Source organism: Acomys minous (assembly GCF_964271855.1).
Source record: "Acomys minous genome assembly, chromosome: 4".
Taxonomy (NCBI): Eukaryota; Metazoa; Chordata; class Mammalia; order Rodentia; family Muridae; genus Acomys; species Acomys minous.
Genome location: NC_140486.1, coordinates 59,232,396 through 59,249,535, shown reverse-complemented (window position 1 = coordinate 59,249,535; position 17,140 = coordinate 59,232,396). Strand labels below are relative to the sequence as shown.

Here is a 17,140-nt window from a genome sequence, read left to right as displayed (position 1 = left end):
TCCATGCCCATTCCCAGAACCCTATGTGACCATGGGATGCTTCTAGAAACGCAAGGGGGACGTGAGTGTGGGCAGGGTCAGGGGAGAGGCCTTCCTCCTGCCAAAGTCCCCTTACTGACTTGAAAGGCAGTTGGGTGGAGACCCCAGGGGCATGTGTACCTCCCAGGTTCCAGGTCCTGGGGATGCTGAGTGGCCTGGCAGTAGAGGTGCTAGGGGCCAGCACAAAGATGCAGCCTGGATACTGGGGCTCACCATCACTTTCTGATTCTGGGCTACTTCCCTTCCTGGTCCTCCTCACTCCAACACACATTCTCAGTGGCCCCTCTCCCTCCTCCTGTTTTCTTATCTCACATTTTTTTTTCTTAAAAACATTGTGGTGTGTGGGTGGGTGTGTGTGGGTGTACATGTCTATGTGTATGTGCATAGCGGCTCATGTTGGATACCTTCCACAAACATGCTTTATGCTTTTAAGACAGGGTCTCTCACCTGAACCTGGAGCCCACTGATTGGCTGGACTGGCTGGCCAGGAAGCCTAGGACCCTCCTATCTTTGTATACCTTTCCTTTATCACTCAGCGACAGGATCACAGGCCCATAACACATGCTCAGCTGTCTACCTAGGTGCTGGGGGGATCCAAACTCAGGTGCTTCTGACTCAAGCACTTGACCCCTGAGCTGTCTCCTCTTGGCACCATCTTTTCTCACTTCTTCCTTCTCACCAAGCCAACTTCATATCTCCTCCACCACCCCACCCCTCCCTTCCTTCCACACCTCTCTCTTCTTTATTCCTTTAATAATTTTCACCTTTCCTTCCTTCTTTTCTCCCTTCCCCCAGAAGAGATATTTAATGGATATTAAATTATTTTAAACCAACTTTCTTTAAAAAAAAAAAAAAAAAAGATAGCTCAGTGATAATGCTGACTCAGGACCATCTCCCTGTTTAATATTGAATATGCAATTAATAGATAGATGTTTAGGTTTGGCGCTTCTCTTCCCTCCCTTTCCACCACAGCAAGAATAAAAGAGCTGATTAATCTGGCTTGGGGCAAGTGTCAGAGCAGGAGATATATGGGAGAAAGGCGATGAGGTTAGCAGCTCGGAGCTGGAGAGCAATTGCCTCCCAGGCAAGGGATGGGTGACGAGTATTAGAGGAGGCATTCAGCTGAGCTGGGGCTCAGGGGATGCCCCGCACCCACTTCGGTTCTGGAAAACCTGCTGGGGCCAGGTCCCACCTGATCCCTCTGAGATTCTCCAGGTGAGGCCTGGTTCAAACCAACCTGGTTTCTTCTCCATCAGGGGATGCCTTTCTCTCAAGTCCGGAAGTACCGTTTCCTCCTGTGTGGCCTACTCCAAGTTATCCGGCTGTCCCTCTCTGGGATATCTGGTGACACTGAGAGTCCAAGCAGCCTGCACAACCCTAAGAGCCACCCTCTGTCATGTGGCTACCTGAATACAAGAGAGTGAGGCACTGAATGCCTGGGTGACTTGTACCCAGCTCTCACTGGGCCTGTCTTCTAGAGACGATTTCTAGGAGAGACCCTGATTCCTGCCACAGACCTCTTAAGCCTGAGGGAGGCTGATCTTCATCAAGAAGGAAGCCAGAGTGGGAAGAGGGGGGCCTGTGGGTTTGCTCACTTAGGCTCTTTACACCTGAGTATATTATACCTCAACATCGGGGTCCTGAGCTTTGGGTAAGATGAGCCCATGCCGGAAGGCAGGAGGTGACTTTTGGAAGCCCCAGGCATCCACTTGAGCCCTATTGGGTTGGACCTGAAGCTCAGGCCACGAAGGCCTTGCGCCAGATAAGCAGCCTGAAACAGAGATGTCAAGGAGTGGTTTGGGAGGAACCATGGATCACTTAGACCAGTGCCACTTTTCCTTACACTAGAGCTGCCTTCAGGCAACTCACGCTGAGTTGTAAGTATCTTAGGGTCTGACCAGGGACTGAGTGTGTCCACAGCCCAGAGGAAGTAACTGAGGGTATTTCTCAGTGCTGAGGCCAGGCAGGATACAGTACGTGTGAAGCTGAAAGTAGACTTCTTGAGACACAGAAACGGCAGCATCTCCTTTCCAAGGTTGTCAGTCTGGATCCTAGCAGGGACCTGCAGCCTCCTTCTCCCCGCCCCCCCCCCATGGAAAAGACTATTTTGCTGTGGGCAAAGTCTGAGCCTAGGTGCCAGAATCCTGACCTTTGATGTTGGAGGTATTCCTTATCATTTTCTCTTATTTTCTTTTTATATTTTTAGCATAGTTGAATCCTATCTAGGGGGCACCTAGAAATAAGGCTGTGTCCAGCGTGAGCACAGATCACCCTGAAGCTGAGATGAGGAAACAGTGTAGCTACAAAGACAGTGTATTTCCAGGAGAATTGTTGCCTGGTAACAGAGATGTCCCTGGTTGGCCACATGTCTTGTCTTCCCAGGGATGAGCTTCAGGGACCATCTGTCGGTCTGTCTGTCTATTTATCTATCTATCTATCTATCTATCTATCTATCTACCTACCTATCTCTCATCTCTTTCATGTGTGTGCACGAGTATGTGTGTGTGCATGCATGTGGGAGCCTGTTAGGGTGTGCAGCCTTGGCCCAGTCTCTGGAGAGCTCATCTGTCTGCCTGCTTGCATCCTGGTCTCCAATCTTTATCTCCGTGCCTTGTGTGGCCCGCACCCCGACCACAGCCCTTCCTTCTCAGGTGTGTTTCTTCATAGTTTTGACTCCTCTTAGAACAAGGTTGCAACCCTTGGCTCTCTCATAGCTGGGGCAGTATTCTAAATCCAAATCCCGTCCCAGCGAGGGGCAGGAGGGCGGAGGGGTGGGAGTGGGGGATGTTGTTGAATGTCCTCAGGCAGATACACGTTTTTTCCCCCTAAGAGAATGCAAAGGGATAACCCGTACGTGGTCCCTTGTTTCTTTAGACAAGTATTAAACCCTTCCCTCAGTCCAGCAGGCCCCTGTCTGTCTCCTCTTTCCACATCAGTCACTCGAGCGACAAAGCCCACCCCTAGCCTTCAGTTCTAACCGGGAGCAGCAGGAACAGGAAGAGGCAGGGGGGTTGTTGCAGCAGCCGGACCAGAGGGTAAGAAAGGAGGAGGAGGAGGAGGGGAGGGGTCAGAGACAAGTGGGCCCTCACGTGAAGGGGGCTGGCGCAGGCAGCTACTACCTCCTCGGCTCTCGCTGTCCGCAGGTTTCACCTGGATCGGCCGGTTCATCTGCAACAGAACAGAGGGGAAACAGCATTAAGAGAGAGGCCGGGCCAAAGTTTACAAGAGCACAAGTGCCACGCCCACATTAGGGACCCACACATCTACTGTCTTCCTCCACTACCTCGTTCCAATAGCCTGATAGCAGAATCTGAGGTTGTTAGCATGCCCATTGCTTCTCTCTTCAGCCAGAAAGCCCTCCTGTACCCGAGGCACAGCTGTGCTCCAGCCCTGGCTGGGTCCCTCAGTACAACTGGTTTTGCCGAACTGGCTTTGACTTCAGGCCTGAATAGCTCTAAGACTGGCCTGTGAGACAGAGGTGGCGGAGGACTTGGGTTCCCAAGTCTATGTCTAGAGTGAGCTCTAGTAAGTTCCACCAAGGGTGGAGCAGACACCACCAGTTTTCTTGCGCTTGTGGGAAGCGCTGGAGGACTGGAATGCCTGCGCGCGCCTCTCCGTGGACCTGGTGTAATACTACATTTGGCCACTAGAGGTCTCTGAACTCCAAGCATAGTGGCTCAAGCCACGCAGGTTAAAGCCCAGCTCTGAGGCACCAGGGTGGTCTCTCCAGCCTTGAGTTCCTAGTCGTATTTCAGACAATAAAAATTATAGAAGCCACACAAGGCGGTGTTCATTATGTCTTCATCATGTTTTTCCTGTATGCCCTTCCCTGTTCCCTTTTCGCAGCTTCATATCCCACACAAGATGCAAGGAGAGTGGTAAAAGCACCCCCATTTTAAAGGCAGAGAAGCCGAGGCCAACAACAAGTCAGGTGCTTTTCCAGGGTCTGCAAAGGCTATTTCTGCACTTGGCTTCCACTGCATCTTAAGACCTTGTTGCCAATTCTCCTCCTTTTTGGGGCTTGGACTAGCAGTCACAAGCTGCTTCCTGCCTTCCGGTCTAGGGTTTGAAGTGAGTTTTGGCTGCGTTAAGACAACTGGGTGTTGGTGGGGGCGGCGGGGAGTGTGGGGGGGGGAGGATGGTTGTGACTCAGCAAGGTGAAGCTGAGGCCAGGAGAAGGGCAGAGCCACGCAAGGAAGGACAGAGACCACACGAAGGATTCAGAGTGAGGGCAGACAAGGAAAGAGATGCAGGAGCCAAAGCCAGTTAGACTGGCCTCTGGGGGCCAGGCTGTCCTGCTTCGCCACCAGGTCGTGACTGACAGCCCTGGGAGGGGATGAAAAAAAAGGTGCTTTATATGAAAGCCTCAGCCCCTCCAGCCCCTCCGGCCACAGGAGGACTGTCATATGACAGCAAACTCCCAACATGTGGTGCTTTTGGACCCCCCAACAAAGCAGTCCTTTTCAAACTCAGAAGGAAAGGAAGTGTCTAGAAGGACAGCCAAAAATCTTACTATGGGAGAGGGGCTCTAGGGGGGAGTTTTGTCACTCCTGGTTTGCTGTTTGGAGCTCAGCATCTTCCTGGAGAGTGAACCTTAAGGCTGTGTGCAAGCTAGCCAGTGCTCTAACACTGGGCTATAGCTCCAGCTGTCGCTACCCACCCGCTGGCTTTTTATATTCCCCCTCCCAATCTAAGGACTTAACAGATTTGGGAGTAAGGCACCAGTTAGGCCACTGTTTTCTCTCTCTCTCTCTCTCTCTCTCTCTCTCTCTCTCTCTCTCTCTCTCCAGCCTCGTGCTTTCAGAGTAGACAGCTCTCTGCCTTTAGGATTGTTAGTTATGTCTCTCTGGGAAGAACGTGGCTAGGGTGCTACCAGGAGAGGAAGGAGCAGCACTAACATGGGCATAGTGACTCGCCTTCATGGATTTTTCGATTAGGGACCCCAGCTACTTGGGGAGGACAGTCCAAACAGTAAGTAAAGAAGACAAAATGGCCACGTAGTGAGGACTGTTTGGGACAGATTCTTTGGGGCCACTAAATTGTATATAATCTTGTGGGTGTAGAAGCTGCCTCCACTGCCTCCACTGCCCTTTATCCCACCCCACATTTCCACACCCTCCTCCCTCACGTTCGTTCCTCAGGCCTTCACCGCCCTTCCCCAACAGTCGGCCATACCTTGAGGCTAACAGGGTCCTTGGGGTGGACTGAATTTTGCGGCCCTCACTCCTATAGTAAAGCCCAAGCCCTCAGTGTGACTGTATTTGGGAAAACGACGACCATCAAAGAGGTAACTACAACCATCCAGCAGTAACGGCAGGTCCCACAGGGCTGCTGTCCTCATAAGACAAAGAGGAAACACAGGGACATGGGAACACAGACAGAGGCCATGTGAGGACAGCAAGGTGACCCTCTTCAATGAAGAAATGCTTCGCTCAAAACCAACCCTGCCCACACCTTGGTCTAGAACTTCCAGCTTGTAGGGCAGTAAGAAGCATATTTTGGTAGTTTATAAACCACACACGTATCTGGATCCAGCAGCCTCAGGAAATGAGCACACCTGGTCCATGAAGCCACCGTTGAGAGAAGGATCTTATAAGGTGTCCACCCTTTTCCATATAAAAGGCCCACTTGAGGTTGGAATCCATTTGCAAGGGGCAAGAGACTTAGGCTCCCCAGGATGCCACAACTGCTATATGCATTATATTGCTAGATTATGATGACTTGTCAAATGTGAGCCTGGGGTGTGGAGCTTTCCCGGCTACAGCAGGCTCGACGTGGAAGGCTGGGTCTGGAAGGGAGACTGTCCTCCTCTGTTCATCATCTTATAATTCTGCCTTAAGGAAGAAAGTGTGGACAGAGCAAGTTGGCCTGGGCAGAGGATACCAATTCAAGCTGCCGGGATGGCAAGAGATGGCAAGACCAAATGTAGCCAAGGGAGAGAAGCCAGGAGGATACCCAAAAGAGAGTGAGAGTAAGAAGAGGAAATGGCCACCTGGCATCCTCCCTGTAACTAATGTTATTTCTAAGGTCCAAGGGTCTCAGGACACCTTAGTCCTTACCTCTCTTTTGTCTCACAGTCCCCTGTCATCCATCCCCTCCTCCCAACAGTGTGATGTCCCTGAGAAAACCACTGCATAGCATTTTCCTAAGGTGTGTTTTTCATTCAAGATTCTGCCTCCAGGCTGCGGTTGGGTATCAGCTCAGCCAGGGGTGGCCCTCCCTGGATCATGAACAGCTCCCTGAGGAGCTGGAGGCTCCTGTGCCTGTCCTCTGGGGAGAGTACTTGGATCTGTGGTCTCTTTCCAGGTAGAACTTTCTCAGAAGGACACACTGATCTAGCCTGGGTGCAGTAGTTACCTGAGCTTTGCACAGATGGCTAGGGTCAGAAGGGGGCTGGCCCTTTCCTGCCCCTTGTCACACCCAGGTCCGTTTTTGTCAAGTCCTGGTTCTGCTTAGGGGAAAAAGATGTGTACGGACCGAGCTGGTCTCAGCAGATCAAACTTTAGGGCCAGCTTTGCTCCTTCAGTATCAGAGGGTGGGCAGACAGGTGTCTCCTTCCCGGTCCCTTCCCTTGGGCTCTGTCTCCCTTGTCTCCTGCCCCTCCCTCTGCCACTTTTTGCATCAACACATAGCCATGCATTAAACAAGACATTCCATTAATTTCTTCATCATCATAACGTACGCTGGGACATACCCTTTAAATATTCATTCAGCTATGAAAACTGGGCATTAAAATTTTAATAATGTCAAGCTCATTTGAACCAGGCTCCTTGGGGACGATTACGATACAATTAGAGTAAATACGATGATTGAGCTGGTCCAAAGGCTTCACCTGTCCGGCATGGCTCTCCACATAGGTACAGACCTGTGGCCGATGGGCAGACAGACTGACAGGCAGGCCAGGCCCTTTCCCGACTCCATCTCCCCTCTTATACCCCTGTGTCCCCCTCTCTGCTCCGTGCTGCCACGTCTGCTCCTCTCAGGTCTCTGCTGCCCGATCCCTGAGACCATCCTTCTTCAGGAAGATGGCTCCGATTAACACCCTTATTTCAGTTTGTCCTGCAGCAGCGGGGCTGCTCACCGGATTCATGTGAGGACATGGTTTTATTTGTGTGAACTCATTCTCCCCGTCCTTCACAGGCGTTCCTCAGACTGGAATGGACACTGTCTCTAAAGCAGGGCCAACTTGGACATCCAGGGGTCCCCTCAAACACCCAACCGCTCTGTCACCAGAAGGAGAGACATCTACCTTCTGCAGAAATGTCCCGCTGAAGGCTGGGATGGAGATTCGGGGTGAGGCTGAGCCTTCCTGCACTCGTCATTGCCTTACAGTTGTCAGAACCCAATTCTGGAGGTGACCTGGGACTGTCCACTTGTACTTGTCTAACTTCTATTTCCCAGGTGACAGGGGAATCATTTCTCATTAGGTCATAAGCCCTTCTTAGGAGCTGGTACCTCCAGACCCAGCCTCTTGACCGAGCATCCTGGGATCACACATGCACATACATGATTGGTAGCATAACTTATAACTGTTGCCTTTAAAGGATTCACTCTGTGCCGGGCGGTGGTGGCGCACGCCTTTAATCCCAGCACCTGGGAGGCAGAGGCAGGTGGATCATTGTGAGTTCAAGGTCAGCCTGGTCTACAAAGTGAGTCCAGGACAGTCAAGGCTACACAGTGAAACCCTGTCTCGAAAAATAAAATAAAATAAAAAAAAGAAAAAGAAAGAAAGAAAAGAAAAAGAAAAAGAAAAAAGAAAAGAAAAGAATCCACTGTGTTTCAGGAGGCCAGGATGAGATTTTTTTAAAAAGAAAGAAAAACATAGGAAGGTAGTGCCTGTTATAGGGCGTGCATGATCACCGTCTCATTCCTTCTGTGTCTTCAGGCAGAACTAGCCCTGTGGTTAGGGATTATAGGAAGAAGTGTAGTTGGCCTGATTCCCAAGGGCTAGCCCTCTGTGTCCCATCCTGGGTTCCCCCTCACACTGGTAGTCCCTGGATTGAGGTGAGGACCACCAGGGAACAAAATGATGTTAATGTGTGGTGAGCTGTCTCCGGGACATGGTCAGCACTGGTGTAGAAGGCACAAACTGCTGGGATGTGACCAGCCGTGTCACCACGTAGCCACCTTGGACTGCCATAAGATGAGTATGCTCCATTCTGATCCTCCTAATTTGCCCACTGCTGACCGGCACAGATGGCAACTCTGATACAGATGTGTGGTGATCAGTGTGTGGAAGGAGATAGCTTTTTCATGAGCAAAGACCCCAAACTAAAACCATGTCCCAGCACACCGCGTTATAAAGCACAAGTTCAAAGGTAAAACTCAAGAATTCTAAGGCAGTGACGCTCTAAAGGCTAAGGGTGTGTGCCTTCAGAGAGCAGGGCTGCTGCTCAAAGGCGGATCTATAAGAGATGAACTTCAGCCCGTGTTCTCCACCTTCGCACACACTTTTCTTTGGAGAGAGGATTACACTGTGTAGTCTGCCCTAGCTTCAAACTTTACAGTTCCCCTGCTTCCACCTCTCCAGGTCCACCATGCTTGTCCACATCAGGCCCTTTTGAGAAGAGAGCTGAGGGTGAGCAGCCGCTGGCATGCTAGTCTGGTGGTGGGGATTCTTACGGTCGAAGAACGGAACTACTCCATCAATTCTCAGGGAACAAAGGTGTGTGGCTTTCTGTGTGGTGCTGCCTGCCCTAAACTTTACGGTCACACAGGCTCCAACAACAGAGCCTTGCTGGGGCGCTTCCACTGCCCCATGAGGAAGGTTCCGGGGTGGCGGGGGGGGGGGGGGGAAGGGGGGAAGAGGAGACAGATGCGGTGTGCATCACTTGCAGTTTGTTCTAAATATATTACTACCTTAATTGTCTCCCTAATAACTTCCTATGGTTCAGTCCACAGAGAAAGGCTAGAGGTTCAAGGAAATGTACCTTTCACCGGCAATGAGGCCTGACTATGAACACCGCCAGCGGCACCCATAGTACCCCACCATGGCTTGTCCAAGGGCAGTTGACCCCCTGTCAGGGCACAGACCTCCAAGGTGACCTGAAATATAACTGTTGTTGATCCTCTTTTTTTCCTGCTTGATGGCCTCCTATCCCTCCCATAGTCTCTCAGCTTCCCCTCTGATCCTGATATATATCTCAGATGTCTTTTGAAACCCGCCCCCTCCCCATTCTCTCTTTCATTGCTTTATGGCACTGATGGAATGTTCTGGTCTCAGACTTGATGGTTTGTTTAATGTCTATCTCCACTCTGTAAGGGAAGGCCCGTGGCCATTTTGTTTCCAGTGCACATCCGGGCTCCAGTCATGGTGGCAGGGGCAGTGGACATTTGAGACATGCTGAGGACTTGGAGAGGTCTCAGTCAGTAAAGTGCGTGTGGTACAATGTAACATCCTGAGGATGATCCGCAGAGCTCATGTGAGACAGCTGGGCATGGCAGCATGTGATGCGGAAGTAGAGCCAGGTAGACTTCTGGGGTTCCCTGGCCTAAGGTACCCAGCCTAAGGTAATTGGTGAGTTCCTGCCCAGCGGTACACCCTGTCTCAGATGACAACGTTGTGCTTGCTTCAGCATCGTGTACACTAAAACCAGAAAAGGACAGAGAAAATGACCACGACCACTGAAAGAGGTTGACACTCAGGTCCCTGAAGCAGTCTGCACTGTTGAAAGTACAAGGGGGTCTTTTTGAGAAGAAAGGTTCTGATGGGAGAGGGAGGGGGCTTTAGAGGAGATGAGGGGGGGGTGGGAAAGGTGAATAAAATCCATCATAACAATATCTTAAACTGCCAAACAAAAATGAAGTAGACAGTGTCCTGTGGAATGACACCTTAAGTTGATCTCACTACACACACACACACACACACACACACACACACACACACACACGCACACACACACGCACACACACACTCGTCAAATGGATGACCAAGTCCCCTCTCTCAAGTGGCATCATCTCCCTAGTTTTGGGGCCTTGCAGAAGTGCCCAGAGGCTGCAAGTGGGTCACTCGCCTTTCAGACTGGTTTCCAGACCAAAGAGAAAGGCCCTTTTTAATCCTCTGCCCTCCAGCCTCCATCTGAGCAGCAGTGTTGTACCTTCGGATTAGGAAGGGGTTTATTGAAGCAGTGATCGTCCTTTAGAGAGACAGCCAGCAGTACCGGCCAGACAGAAGAACAGGGTTATTGTTAAAATATGCAAATCTGGAGCCCATTGAAATGCAAGCCCTCCAGACAAGATTTTTTTTTTAATAAATCTTACTTCTGCCCTCACTCCTTGATCCCAGGAAGCCATCTGATGCTTGTTGGGTCAAGATACATCAGCCCTGTCAAGCTCTTTTGGCCCCTTTTACCCTTCTTTTGTTTGACATGCCAGCAAAGGCCCCTGGCATATTTCTTGGGCAAAATGCTCGCGATAGCCTCTGGGTCACTGTCTGGTCACTCCTTCCTTCATCCCTCACCTACTCTTAAATTCTTATAAAGTAAATCCTAAGGCTTTGCCTCCACGTCTTGCAAGCCTTCCATGATTGAGCCCTCTTGACTATACCTGTGACTTTACATCTGGTGTATGCACACGTGTGTGTAGTTGTGCATGGCGCCTAGTGGCCAGAGGTCAATACAGGATGTCTTCCTCCATTGCCCTCCGCCTTATTTTTTGAGACAAGATTTCTCACTGAACCAGGAGTTCAGTGATTAAGCTCGGCTGCTTGACTAGTAAGCCCCAGGAATCCTCCCGCCCCTGCCTTCCCGGGTGCCGGGATTACACGCGCACATCAGTGAGCCTGGCACTTTTATGTGAGTGCTGGGGACCAACCTCAGGCCTGTAGGCTTGCATAGGGAACGCTTTGCTGACTAAGCCACCTCCTCTGCCCTCACACCTGTTGCACTGTGCATCGTGGCTTCCGGATGCTTTGCTCTGCACTGCTCAGAAGCAGCAGAGCTTCTAATTGTCTAGGAATGGGCCTGCTGCTTGTGGAAAAGGACCTGGAAGGCAGGCATGGACTGGGAGCTAGGCACTCTGGCAGGGCGAGGATGAACTGTGGCAAGTAAGCCTCTCCCATGCTCCAGAATCTTCCATGACATCATAGTCTTTGTTCTTTCCTGAACCCCAAGCTCTCAGGGTGAGTGGGATTGGGGATGGAGAGCATTAGGGGGAGTTAACTGTGATAACAAAGAGCAGGAGGGAAGGGACGTTTCCAAGCAATGAGCAGGAGGAGAGTCACAGAGGGTGAGGGGATAGGCAGGCTGTACCTGCGGAAGGCTGGGAGGGCCTGCGCACTGCTGTGGGGCTTGGGGGGAGGGGCTCCTGCTTATTTGAGGCAAGAGAAAATTCCACCAGGACATTTTCTAGCAGCACACAGAGTAGAGTGAGCTCAAAGAGGCCTGAGAGATGCCAGACAGATGCTTAGAGCAAGATGGCCCACTGTTCTCTGGTTTCTGTACCCCCCTCTAATTCTGTGGGAAGTCCAGAACTGATGCCGGGAAGGTGCTAGGCAAACAGATGAATTATCCCATGGGGCAGCTATACTTCTTGGTTCCCAAGTGACCCCCCCCTCTCCCCAGGCCAAACCAGGCAAGGGGACTAAGACTGTGTGTGGAATGCAGAGCTCGCAGTCCAAGTAGCCCCCTCTGCAGCCTACGCGCTCTCTTTGGTCCAGCCCTATAAGCAGGCTGCCCGGTAGTTGCTATGCAACAGGCTTCTCTGCTCTACAATGTCCAACCAGAAGCAGCAGGCAGCACTGGGAGGCTGCTCTGTAGGTGGGTGGCTTGTGCTGCCTATAAGCCTCCTTCTCTTCCTCCTCCTCCCCCTACCGCCCCCCCCCCCCCGCATCTTCTCCCCCTTCTCCTCCCTCCTTCCTCCTCCTCTGCCTCTGGACCACCTCCTCCCTTTTCTCTGGAGTTTATATATAAAATCTACTGCCCTTTTGCCTAAAGGGCTAGAAGGAGGGTTTCTCCCTTTTGCCCCTGAGCCCTGGACTGGTGACAGGCCTAGATGAAGCCCACTGCTGCTTCCATTTACAGATATCATCTCCTAGTTAGTGTTTGGTGTTCACTGTCCCCAGCATGTCCATGATACAAGGAGGAGGGAGTCTTTGTGATTGATGCCTCTCTGGGCTGCGGCAGGTGAAGAAGAAGAAGAAGAAGGTTGCCATGGATGTCTGGCCCTACGAGCTGGGATTTAGAGGCCCTGTACCCCTGTCAGGACTCTGAGTCCCCTGATGCCGAGGGGTCCTTGTCCATCTTTGTCTCCCTGTTCCCACCCATCCATCAGGGCTGATGCTGGCAGAGGTAGGAGGGTCCTCACAGTCTCTGTTAAGCGCCGCTGCCGTGGAAACCAAACTAATTAGCTGCTCAGCCAGGCTGGGTCACTAACCCTCTTTACGGTGGGGGTGCATGATGGTTGAAAAACAGTGGATGGATAATTCTGGATGAAAGCAGTCCTGATTTAGTTGCCAAGCCCAGATTTCAGTCCTAGCTTTGCAGCGCATTTGCTCCTGGAGACAGCGGTTGCTTAACCCTTTAAAGGTGTAACCCTGCTAGGATGCAGAGGAATGGGGCTTGAGGACAGCTCTTAGTACAGAGTCCTACAGTTATCCTCTCCCTCCTGCCTTCCTGTGGCTCTCACTGGCCCCTATGGGTAAAGTCTGAGATTATGGTGGGAAGGCCATAAGCGACCAAGAAGCAAAGTGCTTCAGATAGCGGAAACGTGTGGCACCTACTATTCTCCCGCTCCCAAGAGCCTCCCCTTGCTTTTGTGCCTGCATTGTCCTCTCTGCTTGGTCTACCAGCATGTTTCCTCAGGGGACTACCAAACTGGTTCACTCACGTGCTCGCTCGCTCACGCACTTGCTCATCTACCCAGGGCTCTGTGGGTACCTCTCTGGGCAGGCCTGTTCTTCTATTCCAGTGCTTACTGGTCAGTCTTTGGAAGAAAGAGGCTTGCGGGAAACCCACTGTGTTCCATTCTTGGGCCCCACTGTACCTTGAGTGTGCTGACGTGGCCAGGGAGGCTGGCCAGGGAACTTCCGGGATCAGCCTACCTCTTCCTCCCGAATGCTGGGGTGACAAGCTCATGCCATTATAGCCAGCTTGTTCAGTAAGGGCTGAGGACTGAATGCAGGTCCTCATGCCTGTGTGGCAAGCACTTTATTGACTGAACTATTTCCCCAGTCTACTATGTGTCCATTTTTATTTTTATACCTTAATGGTTTCGCTATTATGACTCTATAGTATAATTTGAGATCAATGTTTATTGTTGTTGTTGAGATAGAGTCTGCATATGTAGACCAGGCTACCCTCAAAATCATGGCAATTCTCCTGCTTCAGACCTACAGAGAATTGGGATTAAAAGTGTGAACTTACATGCTTGGGTTCTCTCTCTCTCTCTCTCTCTCTCTCTCTCTCTCTCTCTCTCTCTCTCTCTCTCTCTCTCCCTGAAGGTTATTTTTTAAACAATTATGACTTGGACTTTATACTTTTTCCCATAGCACAGCATCACAGCATCAGGATGGGATACACAGACCTGCATCAGCAGGGACCAACGACAGCCTCTGAAAGTCCTCTCGTTCTGACTGGTAGATAGCTGCCTGGGATAGGAGTGAACGCATGGCAGCCTCAGGGCTCTGGGCTAACTCTAGTGATCAGTGAGGCCAAGACCAAGTTTCCACTTACGAGTGTGGATCCCACTCAACTCCCCTCAGCTGCTGCAGCTGACCCTGCCTCCCACGGCAGTGCTCCTCACACCTAAGGCCTTGGTGGTTTTCCTGTAAACATATCCTTCCAGCAACCCTCGGGTGCCCGGGACTGACAGCTGTGTAGCCTTCACAGGGCCTCCCTGCAGCCAGAGCCCACACTCTGCAGCCCACATTGTTAGTGCTGCTTGGAAGTTAGCAGAGTTGGCGTGAGGAGCAGGTAGGATCAGGCCCAGGGACTTTGACAAAGACCCTTTTCCATGTCATCCATCCCTTTCCCTCCTTCCTCATTTTCTCCTCTTACCTGAGTGATGTGTTCGGGTCGCTACCCCCTACCCCAACCCTGCCGCCATGTTCCCCAATCCTACCAGGTTTGCCCCAGCCAGGTTTCTTCTACTCCCTTCCTAAATCTGAACCCTCTTAATTCCTCTCCCCCCCCCCCAGGCTTCAGCCTCAGCATAGGCCTGGGGAGAGAGCCCACACGAAGTAAATGACAAATGAAGAGGAAATTGCTCTTAATCCCCACGCCACAATCTGGTGATGTCGGCCAAGCGCAAACCTGAGTCATCCTCTGAGCAGCAGGCAGCGACATTTGCTTTTTGAAATTTGTTTTGTCTCTGGGCTTTAGATTTAATCATTTCCACCCCCCCTCCCTTCCCTCCCTCTCTCCCTCTCCCTCCCTCCCTGCTTTCTCCCTCCCTCTGCCCCTTGTGCTCCAGTGTTCTAATGTGAGCCTGCACCCAGCTCGTCCAAGCCTGTTTTCCTGGCATTAATTAACACAGCTCTCCAGCCTCCAACAGGCTAAATGATGAATCAGGTTAAATTCCAGACAACAGCCGCACACCACCATCAATTAGCCATCTCCGGGGCAGCTTCATTAATAAGCATCGATCACGGCCCTCCTTCTGGAACATGCCAGGGTCTCTGGGTCACGGGCACTGCCTGCAAGGGTGTCAGGCTTGGGTGCAAGCAAAAGCACGTGTGCGTGAAAGCCGGAGTGTTGGATGAGGGGCAGGCGACAGCAGAAGTGTGTGTTGGGGGGGGGGGGCACTTGGGTGAGTGGATGTATGTGGGCGTGGCAGTAGATATGTGAGCAACGTGCGTATAAGTACGACCGGGGAGTGTGTGGCATGGGCTTACGTGGGCTGGGTTGTGGGTAGGGTGTCTATTCAAGAGTAAAGAGCTATGCTTTCTCCTCATCTGCACCGTGCCTTTCTTCAAGCTGTCTGTCCCACCTCTGGCCAGGTAGGCCCACATCTTCCTTCTGTCTGAACACTAGGGCTCTTGTAGGCACCACTGGTCCCTTGTCTCGTGCCCCTTCTCTTCCTCCTTAGAGATTCCACTTGGCTTGCAGTCCCGAGAGGTAATAATCCTAAACTCTACCTTGCTGTTCTGCCCCTGCCCCTGGTACATTCTGGCTGTCAGTCAGCTGTATTCTCCCCGGCACGACCTCCATCCTAGAGCCAGGCATGTTCCCCACTTGGGGCCCACTCACCACTGTTAGGACACAGGGCCTACCTGATCCCTCCAAAGCCTTCTGCTTCCATTATTCCACTCCTGTTTCGTCCCACATCTGCCTCAGGGGGGGATAGTTACCATCTGGGAACAGCTGGAAGGCCCAGTGACCCCCTGTGCTCACATGCAGGGCCTTGGCTCTTCAGGCTGCCCACTCTTTCCCTGTACCCCGCTACTGTCACACTGGAGGAGCCAGCCGAACACACTTCCCAGAGGCAGCAGGCATCTGAGGCTCCCTCTCCCCTGCTCTCCACTGTTTCTTTCATACCACTGTTCCGTCACCATGTTGGCCCCCAGGCCAGCAGCCCACAGCCACCACCCCCCCCCCCAGTACACTTGCGAGATTCTGCTTTAAGGCTGTGGTTAGTATCCGCTTCGGAATTGCACATGGGACAGTGTGGTCCTTACATGTGAGCATTCAAGTGGTGACAGATGTGTGACCTCCCATGGCAGCCCAGCAGATTGGCTTTTTAAAGGTTAATTAAGAACCTTCGGCTGGACAGCACGGCCATCGCGTGGCTAGTGACGGTGGATGCCGTGTCTCTCCAGACCATTAAACACTAATTAGGTTTGGAAAGTCTATTGAGCTCCTGAGGTCTTGTCAAGGCAGGTGCTGGCCCCAGAATGCCCTTCGAAATACCAGCACAGTCACCTTGACCCCCAGCCCAGCTGCTGGGTTGCCCTGTAACCCCAGGTTTTGAATCACACCCTCCCTCTCACTGTCTCTCCCTTGCATGGTCTTGCCTGGCCTACCCACCTTCTTGATGTGTGTTTGCAGGCTGAACAGTTTATCTTGGGTCTGCCCAAGGGATGCCTCTTCACACCCATTTTTGCTTCCAAGATGTCACCTTTGTCCATCTTCTTTTATTAGAAATAGGCCTACAGTGCCATGGAGGCCTGTTGGGTAGGACAAGCTAATAGTGCCTATAGTATTGGCCAGAGCTCCAGTGTCTAGTAGCGAAGGGGGGGGGTTCTGGGAGAACTACACCCTAAGTTCCATGCCTTCCTCTTAGACTTGTTTTCCTTTCAGCACTATTGAAAGTGCCTTGAAGGCAGGCATGGTGCTGCATGCCTGTAATCCCAGCACTGGGGGAGCCAGAGGCAGACAGTCAGCTCTCTGTGAATTCAAGGTCTACAAAGCCAGCCCAGCTCAGTCGGGGCTACACAGTAAAAATCCTATCCCCCACCTGCAAAAACAAACAAACAAACAAACAAAAAACAACAACAACAAAACAACCAAAGAAAGAGAGGGCTGGAGAGATGGCTCAGAGGTTAAGAGCACTGACTGCTCTTCCAGAGGTCCTGAGTTCAATTCCCAGCAACCACATGATGGCTCACAATCATCTGATGCTCTCTTCTGGTGTGTAGGTGTACATGCAGGCAGAACACTCTATACATAATAAATACATCTTTTTAAGAAAGAAAGAAAGAAAGAAAGAAAGAAAGAAAGAAAGAAAGAAAGAAAGTGCCTTGAGATGTCTAGCCCCAAGAATTTTCCTGATGGAACTCTGCTTCCCCTTCAGCAAAACCCCACCCACCGGAGCCCCAGCAACTCTCCAGGGACCTCTTTCCTGGAGTCTGTGTATTCTCTGCTATTGAATTCAGCAAGTGTAGCCACAGCTAGCTGCTCCTGATGGCATTCATCCAGCCACGTGCCCACTGCCTGAAGTCCTGCCTTGTACTAACACCTTGAAGGGGATGTCCCTGGAAGGTGCCCCCCACATCTTGTGGGGGGTTTTACCACAGATGATCAATATCCACCTGAAAGTCATGTTTCCACTCTCCACTGGCTCAAATGAGTTGTCACAGAGCTCAGAGATTCTTGAAGCAAGAAGATACGTGTGTTCACGCCCAGATGTACGAAAGAGCCCAGGGTCTCCCAGGCCACCGGACTAG

At 51.6% G+C, this 17,140-nt stretch overlaps 1 protein-coding gene across 42 annotated transcripts in view; it reads right to left on the bottom strand.

Moving 5' to 3' along the window:
* Positions 1-17,140, bottom strand: part of CELF4 (CUGBP Elav-like family member 4) — a 280,175-nt gene that overhangs the window by 58,145 nt on the left and 204,890 nt on the right. For 24 of the 42 annotated variants that reach the window (XM_084778851.1, XM_084778862.1, XM_084778829.1 and 21 more), the window contains exon 3: positions 3,129-3,207. In XM_084778851.1, coding sequence (XP_084634977.1) covers positions 3,129-3,207 — 79 coding nt within the window. The remainder of the gene's footprint in view (positions 1-3,128; positions 3,208-17,140) is intronic. The other 18 variants (XM_084778830.1, XM_084778831.1, XM_084778868.1 and 15 more) reach the window with 1 other exon arrangement.